The 22,357-nt window shown below is 38.0% G+C and overlaps 1 protein-coding gene across 4 annotated transcripts in view; it reads right to left on the bottom strand.

The window, feature by feature from the left end:
- Positions 1-2,779: 2,779 nt before the first annotated feature.
- Positions 2,780-22,357, bottom strand: part of NCKAP1 (NCK associated protein 1) — a 124,490-nt gene continuing 104,912 nt past the window's right edge. For all 4 annotated transcript variants that reach the window (XM_030579635.1, XM_030579636.1, XM_030579637.1 and 1 more), the window contains 7 exons: positions 21,575-21,657; positions 20,995-21,075; positions 13,287-13,380; positions 11,733-11,849; positions 8,100-8,209; positions 4,332-4,421; positions 2,780-3,722 (listed from right to left, as the gene is read on the bottom strand). In XM_030579635.1, the coding sequence (XP_030435495.1) occupies positions 3,606-3,722; positions 4,332-4,421; positions 8,100-8,209; positions 11,733-11,849; positions 13,287-13,380; positions 20,995-21,075; positions 21,575-21,657 (692 nt within the window). In that variant the 3' untranslated portion in view covers positions 2,780-3,605. The remainder of the gene's footprint in view (positions 3,723-4,331; positions 4,422-8,099; positions 8,210-11,732; positions 11,850-13,286; positions 13,381-20,994; positions 21,076-21,574; positions 21,658-22,357) is intronic.

Here is a 22,357-nt window from a genome sequence, read left to right as displayed (position 1 = left end):
TAGACATGAATTCTAGCACAGAAAAATTGTTGGGGCTTTACAGACCTGTCTCCTTAGATGTAGCTTGTAACCCTCTTCCCCCCACCCCACAGGATGCACCTGGGGTTCTTGAGTGTGCCTTCTGGAACAGTCTGGTTACAGGCCACGTAAAAGTCGCTGATGCAGCATTTAATCCCCCTTGCCAGAGAATACTTTGGAGATTTAGCCCCTTTGCACTGAGTAAAAAACACAAACAGAAAGCCTCACAGCTGCTGTGCAATTCAGCTGCATTCATATTGCTGACTTCGTGCCACAATTTGTTAAAGAATGTTGTTTGCATTGAAAGAGCAATTTACTTTGTTTATAAAAGGACGTGGAGTTAGAGTAAGTCTTGTGAGCCATACACGACAGTTTGTGTGTAGACAGTTCACGTTGCACACACGATTGTTACAAATGCTTTGAGACAAATAAGTTGCAATTATGGATTCAAATGTGATTGTAACAGCTTGAAGCACCAGAACTCATTTATTCGATGTGGCTATTCTGTTTTTAGAAATTTGGTTGGGGGAATAATCAATTAGAATTTATGTAGTTCTTGCACAGAGTATTTGGTGTAGGAGACACATCTGGTTGGCTCAAAGACTAGAGTGCTAGACCATCCTACAGTAATTCTTGTAGTGTTGGAATACTTGGTCTCCTGGGGTTGAAGCCTCTTTCTTTACATCAAAGGTTAAACCTGTGGCAAAAAGATTTTTTTAGATGAAGAGCATTTGGATGAAAATCACATTTTCTGCAACAGCCTAAATCATCTCTTTCAGCCAACATTCTCCTTTCAATTTCCAAACTATCAAGTTGAACTACTCTGTTTCTTGAAACAGGAGTCATCTTTGGCTATGTTCATGTCCGAGTGGTGGAAATAATGGCCTTTTTATTGCCACTATCTAGAATTTCTTTGGTGGCTTGGCCCATCGTGATGTAATGACGATAACTGATTACGTTTCCTTCCTTATTTTCAGAATCATCCTCCCCAATGTTACGGTAGGTCTAACTAATAATATGGTAAGGTCTTTTGAATGTATTTTCTTTGTTAGAAAGAGGTTGTTGCTGTGTTCCTTCGTGGTACTTTGCTTCACTTGATGTCTGTTCAGCACATTCCTTGTATTCTGTTGAAGTATTCAGGGTGCGGTGATGGGATGATGCTCCTTCATGCCCGAGACCTCTTTCCTTCGCATTGTGAAGTTCAGAGGGCAGGGGAGTATGTTTTCAGTGTTAACTTGTTCTCAGCAGTGTTTGGGAGAGTGATCTCACATGGATTGAGCCTTCCAGTCTTGAACTAATAATGCTACCTTGCTGAGGCAGTGTGGTGAGGGAGTGCTCCATCAAGAGTCACAGACAAGGTGTAAACACCAGAATACTGCCCTGAGGGTCAGATGTTGGCATGTCTAACACAGAAAGCAAGCTTGTTACCTGCCAAATAAAATTAAAATTTTCAATAATTTGATGTCTGAGTGTTTACAGCTGGCAGGTGTGTCGGAGAGCCATTATAAAGGGTGTGGCCAAACCAGGTATGATTTCCTGGCAGTAAAATTCAGCTACCTCTGGTTACACTGGAGAAGGGACATGTGCACTAATTAGGACTAGCGAATGTTAGGATTTAAAATACCATCGACAAAGATAAGTTGCCAAAAGACCAGTAGAGAATTGGCTAATAAACATCAAAGCAACCATTAAACATGCAAAGCTTCCCCCACCCCCCATACACAGCTGTGCTACTTCCTTAGCAGATTTTGACAGCAAAGCTCGAGACATGCAGGACCTGTTGTCAATTGGAAGATGGGAGCCCTTTTGCCACAAACATACTGCACTTCAACCAAGAGCTATTTTAATTAATATTAGGACAGAATTTTGACATCTTAAAACTAGGGTACTGAACTAATAAGCCGCATCAGATCTCCCATCTAACTTCTTCATAAACCAATTAACTTATCTATGTAATGATACTGTATAAGCAATATAAAAAGCAACATTTTTATTTCCCTAGTTTTAAAAATAGATTGAATAAGTAATTAATATGGATGTAATGTGCTACTCATTATTTCTATTTCATCCCACTGGCTTATTCTCCTCTGGACAGAGGAAACCATTATAACCGATGAGCACAGAACAGCTCTTTTATCACAGAAAAAGTTAGCAGTGTGTATATAAGTTGCATCCAAGAACAGGGGCCCTATACAATGTCCAGAGTCAGTGCTGTTGAGAACCACAATCTTTAAGGCACTGATCAAAAAGCAAACCATCTGGAAAACCAAATGAGCCAACTCTATCCTGCATGCCAATTTGCATGACTGACAAAAACAGATCTATTATATGTCTGTCTTGTTCAGTAATGTTTGATGTCACGGTTTTAGCAGCATTCTCTCAGATTCTACAATTATTTTAAATTTTTACTCTTTAGAAGGGCATTTTTTCCCCTATAGGTGCAACTGGTGTTGGTATGCAGAGATACACTTTTCTTGTTGTATCTTATAAAATGAAAAGTTGAAAGTCAGTGACATTCAACTGAGGTTTCATGTGTTTTTTTAAATTCCTTCCTCTAACGTTTTCATAAATTATCTACTCTACTGCAGAGCTCTACACAAAGCTGAATATTAAAAAGTCTTCACTTGGAAGGTTTAAGGGCTGATATTTAATCAATTGAGATTGGGAAAGCAATGCACAAGATCAGTGTTAAAACGTTAATGTGCTAGGATAAATTAATATTTTAATTGTAATTTTACATTAAAAATAATTCACCAGCATGTAATACAGTCTAGTGTTTATTGTATGTTATGGAAGTTACACTTGAATTTCAAAAATTTAAAACATATAAAAAGTGGTTAAGGGGTAACATTTTTTATCAACATCTGATAAATGTGTAAGAATGTTTATTATACAGCAGGGTACAATGGTAGTGTTAATGCCAACAGGGCACCAGGGAAGTTAGTCTAAAAATTTTTTCCACTTTGCTTTATACAAACAACACCACTTGCTGTTGCTTAAGAATATCGGGAGAGGATTGCTGTCTAAGGATAAGCAGTCCTATAACATTTTTAATGTTATATAGTGTCATAGTACTTAGTTTAGTGAATGTTTCAAAATAAAAAAAAGTAGAAATGCTGTAATTACTTCACAGAAATGCACATCCAATTCTTGTTTTCAATAAGAACAATAGGTACAGATTATAACTTTCCCTATATGAAATAATTTACACACAGATGAAAACTAGAACACTATCTAAAATAATCACTAAATCCATTTTTCTTCTTGGAAATAAACAAGCAATTATGGTTTTGCATGATCAAATATCAAAAACATATAGCAGAAGTAGTGTTTTTCTTTTAGAGATAACCGATACTCTAAAAATAAAAAAAAAAGTAGTATTTTCCATGAATGTGCAACCTAAAATCAATCAAGCTCATATTGTAGTACAACCATATTAAGAAACCACTGATCAGAAATACAACCTTATGGAAGAAAGTTTATAATCCACAAAACTGTTTGTCAGGCCATAAAGTAAAATAGCTCCACAGTTTACAGGTAAAACTGAGGCAACATAGATGCGTGCTATGTCTTTAGTAAGTAGATATTTATGCAGAGGATGTGACACTTTGTTTGTAGACAGCATGGTATGCGTTTCTCAGCAAGACATAAGGGAAACAAGACTCCAAAAGATCCATTGTCAGGAATGGAGACTCTTGCACAATCTGAAAAATACCAAAAACGTATCAAGATTCTCTAATGTTCAAAAATAAACTATCAGTTGATGAGAACCATCTACACTATTTGATTACTATCAGCCTGCACCACAACAGCATTTATATTTCTTAGGCTTAAAAAGGAAAAGGCAAATACTGCAGCATGTTCATCCCACAAAGTCCTTTCAAGTACAAAGTATAAGCAAACAGATACGAAGCTTTTCAAAGCTAGCTGCAAATACTTCAAACAGGCTTGTGACACTAAAAGAAATGCTCAGAGCAGACTGTCTCATGGGTTATCCTCACTGTTTAATTTGCACTAATTTAATGTGACATCAATATAAAGCCGTATCCACTAATCAATCGTGAAAGTTACTTGAATATTGCTTTAACTTTTTCTGGCATTTCTAGGCAACACAGAGAAAGATAATACTCAACAGTAAAGTACTTGTGGGGAGGGACGGGAGGAAAAAAATAATCAAAAGAACTTCAGTTCTTAATGTCATTCTATTGTCATGATGTCAAAAAGTATTTCTATTGGTTGATGAGTTACAACAGCAAGTGTGTCTGTCAAAAAGGCCTTTGTTGTTAGGAGTAACAATGAGCATGAGAACTTACCATGTCTAGCAGTAAATAAACAGATTCTCTGTTCCTTGTAGTAGTTTTGTCTGTCTCTTGACCAATTTTCAGTAGACTAGATGATGCAAGCTACAAAAAAAAATATTGAAAAATAAACATTTTAAAATATATCATATTTTTGTGCTCTATTTTAAGTTGATCAGTTTTTGCTACTTTTGTTACATTTCTTTTAACTACCCTCCCTAACCAGTGTAGTTATTAATACAACATAATACATAACGGAAAGGAAATACCATGACTGTATTACAAACGCGCTTTCTGCATACTGTGTTTTGCTCTGCAAGTCATGTGCATTTTTTGTACAAATTGAAGTAGTTTATCATTAGCAGTGTTTGACATGTATATTTGAGGAGAGAAAAAACAAGGTTATTATTGCACAGAATTTCTGGGTGAAATCTTGGCTTTCACAAAATCAGCAGTTTTGTCACTGACCAACTTTTTCCTTCCAATATGTATGCAAGTTTATGTACTCTTCTTGCATAATCAATACAAATAAATTTTTTAAAATTTATCATTCCATATCAAGGTCATGATGTGGTGGAGAGAAAAAAAAATCAAATGCTCAAACTCCAATACTACATATAAATTAAAGAAATGCATACATTATTATTTTATGACAACTGCCGGTTAAAGTGTAGGCAAACTAAAAGACTTGTTTCAGTGATAAAGGCCCAGATACAGCAAAAATGAAAGCACCTGCTTAAGTCTTTGCAGGATCAGGGTCACAGACTTCAGTAAAATATTTTGATCACAAATGAACTGCTAATTTTATTTTCATGAACTGTAGAATACACAAATAAGAAATAAAATTCGTTCAACTTCCAGAAGCAGAATTTTCAAGATATAGTACATGGAAATGAAGCAGCAGCCCCATGTCTAATACCTGTTCATAAATCTAAGTTTCTGAGTTGGGAATTTTCACTTTAAAATATTCTTGAAGACTGAATCACCATCTCTTACCAAAAAAGAGGTTAATACATTTGCCAAAAGAAAAAAAGTCTATTTTTAATCTAAGGTGATAGTATTCACATTTCAAAAAATCTTTTAGAACATTCCCATATTTAATTTCAATTGTTAAGAGCAATTAGGTTATCTAGTACATTCCTTTATCAGAAGATAATTATTTCCCACAGTATATTTTCTTGAGCTCCAGGCCTTCTCAGGCTAATCGTGGAAAAAAAAAATTCTTTAAAGATAAGAATTTGGAAGACACCAAGTTGAATAAAATAAGGTCAGTGACTACACTACTTTAATTACAGCCTGAACAGTCAAAGAAAACAGGTGTACCTTCTAGATCACATGACCAAAAATGAAATTCTTGTAGGAAAAATGTTTTTATATCACATGAAACTGCACTGCTTTCCTTTGCTTGTCAAGCATATACAACTTGACATAACTATTTTTCTTTTCATCTTTTGCTACCAGCAGCTGCAGCAGACCATATCAACTCATGAGGTCAATGGATTAAGATGCTTTTTTTCTTCCACAAAGTAACAATGTATTACCAGAAGTGAGACATTTTTTTACAAAAAGTACTGCTCATTATACCTCTCCAACTGTTAAAGATAAAGACAGATTCCCACCTCCCCAAATTCACACAAAAATATGTTTAATTTGCCCAAGTAAAGCTGTCATTTCTGACCACATTTCTTAAAGCTGGTAATCCAAAAACAAAGGCACTCAAAATCACTGGCTATTTTTGAAAATTGAGACCAGACTATCTACTTGGCAGTCTGTCATTTTAACCTTATGTACCTCGGAAGTGCCGAGAGCCAATTTTCAAGATGAATTTCTATTTTGAAAACACAGTGAAATATGCTAAAACTCATACCAAAAAAATCCCAAAACCATAAACCACAGATACATGTATTTGACAAGTTACAAAGATCTGATCCTAAAGCAGATACATGTTGGAGACAGATTTTAGAGCATGATGGCAAGTCAGGTCATTCTGGATTAATCTAGATATACAAAGCCAAAACATTACATATCACAGATAAGACCTGGACTTCCAATTCACCCTGAAGACACCACTAATTCTCTTACACAAGTTTTCTTGGCTCTCTAGAGCTCTATACTCCACCTAATGGTTACTGCACAAACAGAACTTCAGCGTCAAAAGAACAATCCAAAAGATACACCAAGTCAGCTAAGGTTACTTGTTATGACAGACTAACATATAATAAACTGAAAGTACAATATATCTTGTGGAAAATCTCTCAGAGCTTCAGAAGGATAAACTCTGCTTCCAATCTTGCATTACAATCTAGAAGATCATGTACACTCTCTCTCTCTACACACACACACACACACACACACCCCACTACAAAAATGCTACATGAGTTTCAGGCTCAAGTTTAACTTTCATGTAATGGCATATTATCTGACCGATGTTTAACCACGTCTTGCAAAATCACACATTTAATCTATACACATTTAAGTCTGTACTATTCATTTGTAGTCTGTGTATCAAAATTAAAACAATTTATAACAAGTTTAAATATAAATGAGAGTCAAATAGGTAGCTCCTTAAAATTACATTTTCAATCTGAATTTTGAAAGTATCTGTAGACCACTAAATCAGAGATTAATTTCTAAAGAATAAAGTACAACTATATACTCCTGACACAAAGTTTAATAAAAAAGGTTAGATCTTCAAGAAATACTTGACTAAGAAAGCTGGGCAAATAACTGATTTTTTGGTTTGGCCAGCAAAAAAAGAGTCAACAAATTGGAAACGCCCATTTCAGGATCAGCAAACGTACCCACGTATATCTGAGTCCCTTTATAACCTTTGGCCCAGAGGTTATGGCCTATGCCCAGGATGTGGATCTCCCAGGTTTGAATCCCCACTCTAGAGCATGGACTTGAAGTTAGATCTCTCCCTCAGCTATTGTCTATTCTAGAGCAAGTTACTCTCAATCTGTCCTGCTGAAACTGTTCCACATTGTACACATTTTTAAACAGTCACTGGCCAAAGAGAGAGTGTGATGATGATTCTATTGCCTAGTTATTAAGGCACTCACCTGGGAAGTAAGAGATGTAGATTCAAATCCCTCCTCTCAATCAGGCAAAAAGATGATTAGCCTATAGCCTGGTAGTTAGGATGCTCACCTGGGAGGCAGGAAATCTGATTTCAAGTCCCTGCTCCAGAGTGGAGATTCAAACCAGGGTCTCCCACATCCCAGTGCCTACGCACATGACTAAAGTTAATGGGGGGAAGGGGTGGCAGGGTGCAAGCACACACTCACTTTGCTGACTCTGGAAAACATTTTTCGGCACATAAACCATTCACTCAAAAAATTTCACCCAGCTCTAATGATTAACCAACTGATTGTGTCCCTATATCAGATTTTCTCCAAATGAAAATGAAAACATGAAAACGCTACTGTGAATAATTTAGCCTTATTCTCTTTAGCTTAAGACCAAAGGGAAAATAACTACCAATACTAAGCAAAGTACATATATACTGTTACATAAGAAGCAAACAGAAATTGCAGATCAATTGAAGTCACTTCTATTAAAATCTTTATAAATATTACAATGAAGATTACTGTAGCACTCTGTTCTATGCATGGGGAATACCACAGTAATATCTGTTTGCAAAGGCAAAATGTTGAAGATTTTAATAGTGACCACTGTACATCTAAAAGGCAAGTCTGAATTGCAACAAATGTTTAGGGTTTTGGTTTGGTTTTTTAGTCTGATTTTTGTAGCAGTCAACTCTGGTTATCAAACTGTACATACAGCCAAAAATTCTTTAAGACGGTCTTCAATGCTTCCCTTGTGGATGGTAAATAAAGCTGCAGCAATCTGGTTGATAGCTTTTGCCAGACAATGTATGTTGTTGCAGTGCCCTAAACAAAAACACACAGACACGTTATTACTTTAGCAACGCTCCTCAAAACCAAATGATTCTTTGAATGTTTTAGCCAACAGGAACATAATTCATAACTGCAACAGGGTCTAGGTTTTGCAGTGAACTAACTTGAAATCTGCTAGCAATTGTGAGAGTGCTTTGGACCTCAAGGCCACATTCAGTTAAGAGCTTATAAAGGAAACATGTTTAGAATTAATACAATGAAATACACTATTTTACTCCCATGTTGCAGGTAAGCCACATATAGCATACTAAAAATAACAGACATTTATTACAACAAAGGTTCACCTTATGCTGCCATTGTAAGGGTCATTAAAAATCACAAGGTGAGATATTTCAGTATTTAAATATTACATGGATTGAACTTGAAATCATACAGGTAATGAAAAATTCAAATCCTTCCCTCCTAAGGGCTATGATTATCACCATGCTTGGGAAAGATCTCAGAGACTCTTGGAATGAAGGGAACAGCCATGTATTGGAAAAATACTTAAGTTTCTGCAAAAATGAAAGATTTTGTAACTAGTTGGGCATATGGGTATGTACACACGGTGTCTTTCAGGTTCAATGAGCACAGGATTATTCATTTTCCATGTGGTAGTTGTGGAGCAAAGGAGATCCCTTGGATAAAGCAGGGGAAGGACCTTCATTTTCAATCTGGATTTTACACACATCTGGAGAGGAGACCAGTCCAGGATAGGGTGTAAAACAGTCTGTCCTCTAAAACTTTGTCAATAATTCTCTGATGGGTGAACACTAGTAACAGCTTTTGGTGTGAACAGTTTGCATGTCAAGACCGAGAGAGATTGCTTTTTCTCTGACTGGAGGGAAATATGTGAAGAGGCATTGTGGTAGACAGGGAAGGAGAATCTGACTGTGAAACTGGCATGAATGATCTCTGCTCATCTGTCAGCAGGTGACTGGTCCAAGTTTTAAGGAAAAATTAATCTCTGGCAATTAGTTTGAAATTTGGCTAACTGTCAAGATCTCAGTCTTCTGTTAGCAGGAGCAAATATGAAGGTTACTTTGGGTCTGGCTCTCTGCCAGGAGACACAGAAGGAGCCCTTGGTCTCGAATAAACAAACGGGAGGCACTCAGATATGGCAAGAATATCTTGAAGTCTGTATTTTTGAGATAACATTTTCCCTCTCTTTTGCTTGGCTTGGGAACTGAAGCTAGTTCAAATCTAAACTTTTTAGAGGGCCATATCCAGGATTTTGCCAGAGCTGAATGGCACTAAAACGTGCACAGCACAAATGAGACTGAATCTCTAGCTTACATCCAAAGCCAAATGCTATACTTCAGGATTGTAGAACACAGACGGGGAAAAAAAGTGATAAAAGGGACAAAAGCCGTATAAAAAGGGTTAAGTGTCCTGCTTTTAGTTTTGACTAACTCAGATGTAATCACCCAAGAAAAGGAAGCCCTGTATATCCAAGGCAGGCTATGGAGACAGAGTCCTCTCTTCAAGGATTGCTTGTCCACTAGGTAAAGGAGATTTGCCCCCCTGACAAAAATAAACCTCTTTTTTGTTCAGTCTTGAGACTGAGGCAACCAACCGAGCCTATAGCAAATTCGATGTGTTTATTCTTCTGATGTTGTACAGTCAGTGACAAGTCCTGATATAGATTATTTTGTGCTCTGGGTAGGATCACTTAAAGGGTCTGGGAAAGTTAATGCACTTCCACCTTTCCCCATTTTAAAGGGTTCCTCTTAGGGTCATCACCTTTGCCTGACTCCTCCTCAGAGCTGCTAAATGGAAGAGTCAGACTGCCATTGGAAGAGAAACTGGTGACAGAGGGTATTTTCTAATGCAATATATTTATCAAAATATAAACAAGTCCTGTTCATCTTCAAGAGAAGTGATCAAAACTACATATGAGCCACTCCACTGCAGTAAGACTTGGACTGCAGCTGAGAGAGTCAGGCCTGTCACCATGACTCAGTTCCCTTCTCTAGTTCTTGAGCTGTCTCTTCTCTTTTAGTACACTTTCTGGTCCTGTCTCCTCCCTGTCCCCCTGAACATTTAATCTGGGAAAAGTTTCCAGCCCTTACTGGTTTTGAAAAAAGTGTCCCAAAATGGAAAGCAATGCACTTCTGGCTTTCCAAATCTGCAGATAGCCTGAACTAATAGTTCTGAGGGTTACGAATTGTTCCCCCTATTCATCTAAGTAAAATGTTCACATTTAAATTTGTCATTAGGTACACCTAATTTCTGTTCATTACAGATAATGCCAGAAAAGATGCATGTATGTGCAGAGCTCAGACTATTACTCTACACTTACTATCTAAAAGTTACAGCGTACAAACCTATGCACCTTGACGATTAAAGAAAATATGTCTCCATCAAGGAAGTTCACATTGTTGAATTAAACAGAAGCTTGAAATATAAATTTCCACAAAAAAATGTGCACACATAATAATACATGGCAATTGCAATCTTAGTCTGCAGACTTAATTGTTGTATGCACAAGTGGCCAGCTATGCACACAAAGATTTGAAACACGGGATCTCGTGCATCTAAAATTATTACACACTATGTTTTCTTTAATTTGATATTCAAAACTTTAGAAATTTTGGCTTTTCCCTTGCTGCTTCTACTAATTCTGGGAAACCTGGGGAAGGAAACGATTGATACGCTAGATGTCCTATGTTAACTAAGCCTTGTCCTGTGCAGGATACGGTGCAGATTCTGGTAAAGACCAATAAAGAAAACTCTGTGGATCAAGTGAATGGACACAGACTCCAGGTATTCCTATCTGGACCATGGTACACAGCACTGAAGAAAAGTTTGAACTGTTGAAAAGTGATGTGTGTGTGTGTTGGAGCAGTTTTGACAATCTTTTCTGTTAAACTTAGTTGTGTGTGAAAGAGCTAAACATTTTTTTGTGTGGATTACAAACAAAGAATTTCCTTGAGGCAAAGATCTTTTCTTTTAATAGGAAAGGAAAGTAGCAAAAGATTCCTTAGAAGATGATTCTACTTACAATTCATTCTTTCTAGATTTAAAAAAAAATATTCTTCTTCTTAGTAGCTGAGATATTAAACTATTAAGTCATATGAATAGGCACAAATCCAGAGTAGTAGTAATAAATTAACAGTTACTAAAACAACACATATGCTAATCAATTTAAATTCTTAGACTAATCAAAGTGGAAAATATGTTTTAGGTTATCTGCTGTGTGCGTCAGTTAAACATTAACTCCTAAAGTGCATATTCTAGGACTATGTCTAGTCTTCAAAATTTCAAGTGGACTATATTAATTTTTAATAATCATATTTCAAAATAAGATTAAGGTAAATTATTTTAAAAATCGTGATTTAGATTCAGTTCAACCTGTTAGATCCATCCACCATAAAGCATATGATAATAAAATATAACTAAATTCTGCTACTTCGAAGTGCAAATATTTGAGAAAAAACACTTAAGATTCATAATTGAGATATTTGAATAAGAAAATATTCATACTGAAAATTTACCACCACCAAATGAACAGTACCTTCGATGGCAGGGCTATATTGAGACATCACGTTACTGGCCAAAGTTGGCAAGGAGACTGCCACAAAGACCATGAGAAGGCAGGCGATTTTATATTCTTCTTCTGGACTAATGTTTTCTGAAAAGAAGAAGAAATGCCTTAAATTTAAAAGCTAATCTGGGATTTATCCAATGGCAACCGAGCAGAAAGTTGCCTTTTTGGGTCTGTCATGATTCATGTCACATTTTCTATATTATTATTGCGGCCACTTATAATGGGATTGTAAAGTTTAAAAAGTCAAGTAGTGAATTACAGTATCTAGCACACTATTAATGGTCAGCATGTATTAACTAATTGATGATAGTAAGTCACTCCACCCAACTGCAGAAATAGATGGGAATGAAAATACAAGACCCCAACACCAAAAGGAATGAGTAAAATAAAATGCTATGTCCTGTTTATACAATTTAACTTCATCATAGTTACTAGAATATGTTGTTGCTAGAACTATCAAGGGACGAGATATCAGAATCACACAAATGTTAAATAATATTTACTAATGACATTTTAAAAAGCCATTCAGGTAGTTTGAACCCAATATGTGATTTACTATTAAAATAACAGGGACAAATGTCTTCAGGAACTTAAATGTGTTTTCCACCCCTACTGAGAAAATGGAAAAAAGTAACTTTAGGTAGGATCTCTAATGGTTCATGCTTTATAGACATCCAGCCAATAGCAAGAACAAAGCAAATAAAAGAAATATTGATAGATTTGTGTTACCACTGTTTCATCAGCTTTTTCTTGTGTACGGAATAATCAAAGTGTTTGATAAGAAACAGTGAACAAAATGAATATCTGCCAATTAGCTTTAAGAATTCCATTTATTTTTACCCCTCTAAATGGATACTGTCAGTCAAAAAAAATTGGAAAACTGAAGGATTTGCAATGGCTCTTTAAAATATATGTCGTAGAATCTGAAATTGTCCCAACATGCCTTGGATGCTTTCACAGGCATAGCTGAAAATGTTTTTGTCTGCCTTCATGTTAATGTTTGCATAAAACACAACCTTCATATACTTCACAATATTGGTTTGTTAACTACTTTGTAAAATCAAACTGACATTTTAAACATTAAAAGTAGAGAGGAATGGATTTAATAGTTACTGTGCATCAGAAAATAGACTATTTGCCTTCTGTTATCCTCAACATAACCCAATATTTTCCTTTCCTTAAACGAATCCAGTTTTTTCCCCAAAGGCATTACATTCATCCACGTTTCACTTATTATCCATTTCTACAGCAGTTTCCCCAATGCAGCTGGCTCACAAAACTCGTCTACATATCAGTGCATTTTATGCAGCACGGATAGCAAATGCTTAAGTTCCAAAGGAAAATTCACCTGGCAATGTATGTGGCTCATCTGAGGCAATACAGAAGAGCCAATAATCCACCTACAGCTCTTTGCCTACTGCTGCAAACATCTGCACACGTTTCTAGATTATTTTTTTTTACATCAAAAAGAGTCAAAGTGCATTCCTAACTATACTTTTTAAAGATTATATGATTTGTTACCTGATTTTTGGGAAGACAGTGCTACAACCAATGCAGGATCAATTTCACATGGCAATCCAGCAGCAGATGACAGCTCATATACATTCATTGCCACCTGAGACACAATATAGCAATTATTACAGGGTGAAAAACACTAAATGTTTCCTAAAAATCTCATTTCTGAACACAGCTGTACTGAAATGTTTAAACTGCAGAGTTTGAGAACACTAGGGAATTTCAGTCTCTGAAATATGATAAAGAACCTTTGGATTTGTATTATGTCTAACCTAAACTGAACAGCTGGTTCAGTACTTGGTGTGCTAGGAGGTTATCATGTCTTGCTGTCAAGACAAATGAAGGTTTTGTAACTTTCCTCAACTACCTCCAGCACACACATCTTAGCATCCAGTTAGCTCTTCTAACGGAAAAGAAAGATGCAGAAAGTAAAACTAACAAAGATGTAAGCAATCAGATCAGAAGTGTCAAACAATGCTTTAAAAAGTATTTTAAGGTAAATATAGCCAATTAAGACCATATGTTGATACAGTGTTGCAAATTAAATGCACAAGAGTAAGGAAAAAGTTAATGCCCCTATAATAATAATGTTAAATTAGGTGAACATTTTCAAAGTGACAAAAGATTTTGGGTGCTCAACCTAAGACATCTTAAAACGGTCCTCATTTTCAGAGGATGGATATACAGAACTTTCTGAAAAATTAAGTCCACGTAGGGTGTCTCAAGTTAGGAACTCACAATTCACTAGTTACTTTTGAAAAATCTTAGCCGTAGAATGTTGTACATCCTATGTATTTTATATTAAAACCAGTGATTCCCGATTTTGTTTTTGTTGAAAACCTCCTGTGGGACAGACTGACAGGTAAACACCCAGATTCCATACTCTTTTACATCATGTTCTGAAATATTTGCCTTTTTTCCTGTTCACTCTCGCTCTTGTTCTTTAATATCCCTTTAAAAGTAGATTTACTACCCTTCACACCCCTTGTACAATAGCTAATTTTTAATCATTAAGAGCATTAGTAAGACTTAAAAAGGATTAGACTGTTAGATGCTTAATGAGAATATTCACAGTTAAATTTAGCATTAAAAAAACATTTTTTTCCCCCTCAGAAAGACAAGTTTTCATTCTTCTGGCTTAAGCCAAACAATAGCCAACATGGGAAAAACTCTCCCTCTGGGCTGGCTACTCCATAAAGACCCACTACAGAGTTCCTGGCACCCTACTCTGAAGCATCTGGTACTAGTTTTAGGCCACTGGATCAGATTGGCTTCTGGTCTGATCCACTATGAAAGTCTCCAGTCTCCCAGGAGAGATTGCATATTTTTGTTAGAAGCTCAACCACTTCATTTTCAGGTTCTTTCCGAACTCCTGCAAGTAAACCATCCTGTTCTTATTAGTTTATTCCCCTCATTTATCTACCTGTTCCAGCACCACCTCTTGTGATATTTCAACGTCTGGAAGTACCTCATCATTATTTTCTAAAACGAGAAAGCATCTTCCTAACATGCTCTGTTGTGAAGGTTGATACAAAAATCATTTAGCTTCATTGCAATTTCCCTCATCTTTTTTTTAATTGCCCGTCTACTCTGGTAGTTGAGTAGGCCAACCACTTTTCTCAGGAGCTTCCTGCTTTTAATATCTGTTTAAAGCATTTCATATTGTTTTTAAGTCATTCAATATTTGCTCTTCTAATTCCCTTCTAGCCTTCCTAATTTTTAACCTTACATATTACATGCCATAGTAGTTTATGTTCCTTTTATTGGCTTCAAGCGGACTGCATCTCCATTTTCTCACAGATACTTCTGGTTTGAATAACCTCTATAACCTTGACATAAAACCATGCTATTTTTTCCTTGCCTTCCTTTTTGTTGCTGTTTATTGGTATACATATCTTTTGACATTTCTGTTGTAAGACTTTTTAAAAAAAAAACACATCTGGTGCTGTAAGGCTTGACATCACAGGGTTAACTTATAGTTTATTAGACTTGTACAGTTTGAAGAAAGATGATAAAGTGGCACAAATATCTTTCGTTACAAGCTGGTATATTAATAAAGTACAAGTGTTTGGCAAAGTTACCCTATAAAGTGGCCACTTTTTATAGTGCTCCTTAAATCTTAAACACACTTAAGCTCTAAAGCTTAATGTTTATCTTTACCCTCAATTGATCCTAGTTTGGTTAGATAAACAATACTTGGTGCTTCTTCAGCTAACAGACACAGGGTTCGGCATTAAGTTTTCTACTACAGGGAACTCCAATAAATCATATACTTTCCCTTACACATCTCATTCCTATATGAATAAGAGAGAAAACCACACCCAGCTTATTCTTCTAATGCTGAAATGTCTATGGCTGAAGATACAATTAATAGAGTACATCATTTATAAGCACCTAGAGGATAATACGGTTAATTAGGAAAAGCCAACTTTGATTTCTCAAAAACAAATCATGCCAAACCAATCTAATTTTCTTCTTTGACAGGATTACTGGCCTACCAGATTGGAGAGGGGGTGGGGAGAGAGAAAATTTGATTTTTAGTGAGGCTTTTGTTACAATCCCACGACACTCCCTCAGTAAACTAGCAAAATGCAGTCTAGATGAAATCGCTACAAGGTGGGTGTACAACTGGTTGAAAGACCAAACTCAGAGTAGTTATCAATGGTCTGCTGTCAAACTGGGATGGCACATCTAGTGGAGTTCCACAGGTGAAATTCAATAAAAATAAGTGCAAAATACTTCACGTCAGGAAAAATGAAATGCACTACTACGCAATGTGAAGTAACTGGTTAGTGGTAACTGTTGAAAAGGATCTGGGGGTTATTACAAATTGAATGAGTCTACAATAGGATACAGTTACAAAGATGACCAATATTCTAGGGCATATGTAAGACACGACACAACTGTCCTGCTGTACTTGGCATCGGTGAGGCCTCAGCTGAAGTACTGTGTCCAATTCTGGGTGCTCCGCTTTAGGAAAGATGTGGACAAACTTGACAGAGCCCAGAAGAGAGCAGGTTTAGAAAAACTGACCTCTGAGGAAATGTTACAACTGGACATGTTTGCTATTGAGAAAAGAAGACTGACGGGAAACCTGATAAGTGTCTTCAAATATGTTAATGGCTGTTATAAAGAGAATGATTATCAATTGCTCTCCATGTCCACTGAAGGTAGGACAAGAAGAAATGGGCTTAATCTGCAGCAAGGGAGATTTAGGTTAGATAGTAGGAAAAACTTGCTAACTATAAAAGATAGTTAAGCTCTGGAATAGGCTTCCAAGGGAGACTATGGAATCCCCGTAATTCAGTGGTTTCCAAATTTTTCAGGGTTGCCCCCCATCCAATACTTCTGTCCGCACTCCTACCTAGCCAGGGTGGGACCAGGGACAGTCCTGGAGTTGAGAGGGGGACATGGACGGGGTAAGGCAGCCAAGGCTGGGGACACAACTGGGGATGGGGTTGGCATCCAGGGGCAGGGCCAGAAGCGGAGCTTGGTTGTGGTTCCTTCCCTGCCCGCCCCCCCAATGGGGGCTGGCCTAGGCCCAAGCTGTGCCCCCCTGCAAACAGTCTTCTGCACTCCCTTTGAGGGGCACACCTCACACCCTTTGCTATATTCAAGAAAGGCATATGTTGTACATACCCTTTTCTGAAGGGTCAAATGGAAAAAACAGTTACTAATCTTTCCGTAACTGTTGTTCTTCAGGATGTGTTGCAAAGGTGTATGTGAGCTCCAGTGTGCAGTTTCTGAGTTTTATCCTTAGCAGTATTTGTCGGGGCTGCAGGAGTGCCCTCTGCTGTCTTTCATACTGTGTGCAGGCATATAGCAGTTTCCCCTGATCCTCCTCAGTTCCTTCCTACTGGACAGACTGATAGAGAGGACATGTAACACATCTCTAAGAACAACAATAATGGAAAGGTTAGTAAGTGTTTCTTATTCTTCGAGTGATTGCACATTCATGCCACTGAAGGTGATTCACAAGCAATCCAAACTGGAGACAGGCTTGGATCTATTTGAATAGGGATCGAAGGATCATTCATCCAAAGCTGACATCATCTTTAAACTGGTGGGAGATTGAGTAGTGAGAGGCAAACATATGACATGACGACCAAGCTGCCACTTTGCAAATGTCTAATACAGCTTGTGAGCCAAAAAGGCCGGCAAACCTGCTTTGAAGCTAGTTGAATGACCCAACAGTATCCGGAGGCATCACGTTAGTCAACTGGTAACTTAACCAAATTCAACTGGATACCAAGATGAGCTCCTTTGACTCAGGATACTTGGCAGCCTTTCATGCTATCCACAAACATGATAAACAGCTGTGTTGAAGACCTAAAAGGTTTAGTCTGGTTCAGATAAAAAGATGAAGTTCTTCTAACGTCTCTACAGCATGAAGCCTCTCCTCACCTTTATGACCAAGTTTTGGAGAAAACGGCTAGTAAAAAGATTACTTGGTTAATCTGAAGACTGGAAACCATCTTAGTAGGAAACCTTGGGTGTGGACGAAGGTAAACTTTGTGTAGAAAACTGTAGATGGAGGATCTGATATTAATGCCCTCAATTCCCCCAATCTCCTGGCTAATGTAACAGCCATAAAAAAATGCCACTTTCCTAGAGCAATAGGGAGCAGGTCGCTAGAGGCTCAAAGGAGGGAGTCATCAACTTTGCTAAGACTAGATACAAGCTCCATGGGGGAACAGGATCCTGCACCTATGGAAACAGTCTGGAGAGACCAGAGGATTGCAACCATGAAGACTGTTGCATAGTGATGGTTAGGCTATGTAGCGAGCCTGCATAGCTGTTCTAGAAACAACTTACACTCTTCCACTATAGCCTGAAATTATTGTTTAATATCATCTGGGAGCTCTCTCTTAAACATCAAAATTGTATCCCACAGGGTAAAACTGTAGCGCCTCAACAGAGCTTGCTGGTTCACGGTACAAAGCCATAACCTCCTGTGGAATAAAGTTTCCTTCTGAACAAGTCAAGTTTCTTAGCCTCCTGGGGGTTTTTTTTGGTTTGCTTTTTTGGGGGGGAGGTCTGAAGGGGGAACCGTGCCTGGTGACCCTGCCCCAGCCCACTTTCATTTGCTGCAGATACCACCATGAAGCCAGGACGAGGGATGACTGTAAAAATGTTCAAATCCCTGAGAGGGTACACAGTACATTCTCTCCATTCTTTTTGCAGTAGGTGGCAGGGACAATGGGGTCTGCCAAAGAACCTTAGCAGGATCTACAATAGCCTTGTTAATAGGCAGAGCTATCCTTAATGGAACCACTGATGTTAAAATGTCCACAGGCCCAAGGGACTTTTACTGGACATCCTCTGGATGGATGTCCAAAGCCAAAGCCATCTTTCTCAACAACTCCTGCTGGACTTTGTAGTCATCCAGCGGTGGGAAAATTGGTTCCACCACAACAGCTTCATGAGGGGATAAGGAAGAAGATATCAATGGCTCTTGGGGTTGATTCTTTTCCAACTCTTCTTGGGGTAGCTCTTGAGAAGGGTCCTGTCCTTGCCTGGTGCTGGGGCCAGTACACAGGGTGGGCTGCTTACAACATCTTGTCAACCAGCCAAGGAAGCAGGCTGGGAAGGAGATGTGGGGGTTCCCCCTCAATCAGGAGTATCCCCCACAAGTTCCATAAAGGCTGCTGATATGGCCTTGGCCCCCAACTGTGCACAGACCAAGGGTCCTTGCAGTATGCACCCTGCTGGAATTGAAGTTGAAAGCAGGGCGGGTAGGCACTGCCCACAGGTTACTGGACATATCCAGGCTGAGACACATATGAATGCACTTCAGAATCTGAAGAAGAATCTGATTCTTCAGACCATGGAGGAGCTGCCCCCATCAGTACCAGTGAGGTAGAATCAGATTCTGGAGAAGAGGATACCTGTGAGATCACCTGCAGCTTTCCCTCGACAGTATCATTTTAATCTGTATGGCTCCACAATGGTGTAGTGCTGAAGCGGTGACCATTAGTGCTGATGCCAAGAGAATCTTAAAGTGCCAGGGAAGATAGTACCAAGAGATTCAACAACTTTCTCACAGCCACAAACTCCTCAGGCATAGATGGTATCAGGAAAGCATTCTGATTTTGTGGCACCGGAATCTGAGGCAACAATGATGAACCTGGCACATCAGGAGTCGTCGTCACCTGGCCTGAATTAGGCTTTGGAGTCAACAAATTCCCATTTTGAGGCTTGCTCTGCAAAGTTTCTTCTTTCTGAGTGCACCTCCAAGTCCTTGGTAGGGCTCAAACCTCTTCATCTCCAATCTTGAGGTGCCCAGTACAGAGTGCTTAGATGACCTGCGGTACTTCTTGGCACTGGTGAAACCATCTCTCAATTCTGCCAAAGCTGAAGGAGCACTGTTGATCGATGCAGAAGTGCTTGATACCCAGACTGAAGAAGGTAGTTCCGATGGAAGATAGAAAGTACTTAAATTTAGCTGACCTATCCTTTTAGGATCAGGGCTTAAACCCCCTACAGATACTGCACCTGTCACTAATGTGAGCCTTCTCCAAGCACTTAAGGCAGCCAGGGTGCAGGACACTAACCAGCATTGGTATGCCACAAGAGTGGTAGGACCTGAAGCTCAGAGAACGAGGCATAACTGACATCAGTGCCCAGGTGGGAAGTGGTGTCAAACAATCTTTTTTTCTTCTTTTAAAAGAAACACAGTGGAATGGACACGTGCAATCACTCAAAATAAAAGCATCTCTTATACCAGGGCAGTCCATATGTACTTCAAATCTGGTATGCGGCCTCTCACAATAGGCCTTATCAGATCCTTAAGGGGAGAATATCCCCTATAACGAGGAGTCAGTTGTGCAATGTGGTAAATTTGAGGGATCGTTACCCTGCTCATGCCTTGAAGTATGAGAGTTAATTGTGCCTGTTATAGAAAACAAATACAAGTATCTTTGGTCAAGATTATCCAGCTCCTTTTTACAGCTAGCTAGAGTATCAGACTTATCCCCTTGTCCTTGTACAATAAATTAGCATAAAAAGCAGGGATTTATCAGTTTTCACTATACCCTACATGCTCTCGTACACATAATCCCATTAAGTTCAAGCCATTTTTTATCTCTTCCCGGGGGCTTTTCAATTACAGCTACATTTTTAAAGTGAGGAAACCAAGCTAAATGTAGTTCTCCAAATGATGCCATATCATTCGCAAATATCACAATAGGCTTTGTATTTTTTTATCCTTTTAAATAGATCAAACATCCTACTTGCTTTGACATTCCCCCAGTTTGTGGCAGCAATCTTCAAACTGTTGACAACTTCAGAGGTTCCTATCAACTCTAAATTCAGACTATTTTACTAATGTATTTATGCATTTTCCCTTTGGCTTCAATCCCCTAATGTGTTTAAACCCAAAAGAAGTTTCTGCCTTTTACTAGGCAAAAGAACTTTGTGTCATCAACAAGTTGCATCAACAAATCATTAATAAAACAGAAATGGTCCTTTTTCTGCTGCTTAACCAATTTAAATTCTTGATGAAACTTGCTTTTTAACCCTTTGTTATATATTTCCATAAAAGTCTTAGTGTTCTAAGTTTTTTATAATAAGGGTCACATATAAGAGGTTACATAAACACAATAGCCTAAATTCACAGTATATTCGTTTCTGGATTTTTCACATCAAGTATTAATGATTTTGCCCAATATTTTTAGTAAGCCATAAAAATGACTCTCTCAATCAAAAACATTACCTTCATGTCAGTCTCCCTTGGAATGTGATCCTTAAAGTCTTCAATTGAACTTACAAGGAAAGGAATGTGGTAGGATAAGACCTAAGAGACAAACAAATATGTAACTAGAAAATTCTTTCAATAAAAATAATCTTAAACACTAACTTATTACTGGATTTACTCTACTTTGTCATGAGTTACTATTTTATGCGTATCAGATAGTTTAATCTATGAGAGACTTGGAAGCATAATACATTCAAAACTGAGCGTAGCATTGACCAAGCGGATAAGCACTTTTAGACATTATTAAAGTTGAAAAACACATGCTGACACACTGTCAAAACTATCTTACAGATTCTAACATTGTCAGCAAAATGGTTTTGAACAGTACTCAATGAATGCTCTGTAAATGCCTATTTCATCTTGCAGAACTGGGAATCTTGGGTTCAGTATGTTTCTGCATATACTCATTTTATCCACAAGGCAACTTATTTTAAGTTTGGTTTTATTTTTAAAACACAAGACACTTGAATGCTGAGACATTTAAATACAACGTTAATTCATCTTAACATCATGCAGAATAAATTTAGTTATTTCTTACATCTCTAAGTGCTTCCTGTGCCAATGAGCGAAAAGACAAGATTACGCCAATAATGGTCATCCTCTTCAGAACACTGTCAACAGCTGAATTAGAAGAAAAATAGTGAACTAGAACAGCATTTCTTAAACTTGAAGTACTGACCCAAAATGGAGGTCACAAGGCTATTGTAAGGGGATCGCAAGATCACCTTTTCCTTGCTTTCAGAGCTGGGCAGCCGGACAGCGGTGGCTGCTGGCCGGGTACTCAGCTCTGCAGGTAGTAGCACAGAAATAAGGGTGGCAATACCATACCATTCCACCCCTGCTTCTGCACTGTTGCTAGTGGTGGCACTGCCTTCAGAGCTGGAGAGTCGAGGCTGCTGGTTGGGCACCCAGCTCTGAAGGCAAAGCTACCGCCAACAGCAGCACAGAAGTAAAAGTGGCATGGTATAGTTACTTAGCTCTGCAGGGATCCGGACTGATGTCATGAAAGCTATGTCCAGTACCAAAAGGGAAAGGGGATCATCACGCTGTGAAACATTTTCAAAGGGCGGCCCAGCAAAAAAAGTCTAAGAACCCCTGAACTAGAATATATCCCAAGATTTACAAAACAAGCCTTTTCAAACATTCTACCCCAAATTAACAGCAGCAGAAAAATATAGAAACAACTTTAAAGTATGTGACATTCGAACAAAGGCAAAAAAAAATCACAACAACTAAAATATTCCTGACAATTGTTTTTCGTATGCAGCTGATATTTGTATTTGGCAATAAATGTATAAACTCCTGTTGACTACTTCAAAAG

Source organism: Gopherus evgoodei, chromosome 11 (assembly GCF_007399415.2).
Source record: "Gopherus evgoodei ecotype Sinaloan lineage chromosome 11, rGopEvg1_v1.p, whole genome shotgun sequence".
NCBI classification, from domain to species: domain Eukaryota; kingdom Metazoa; phylum Chordata; order Testudines; family Testudinidae; genus Gopherus; species Gopherus evgoodei.
The sequence above is the reverse complement of the archived record's forward strand: the minus strand, read 5'-3'. Positions and strand labels throughout refer to the sequence as shown.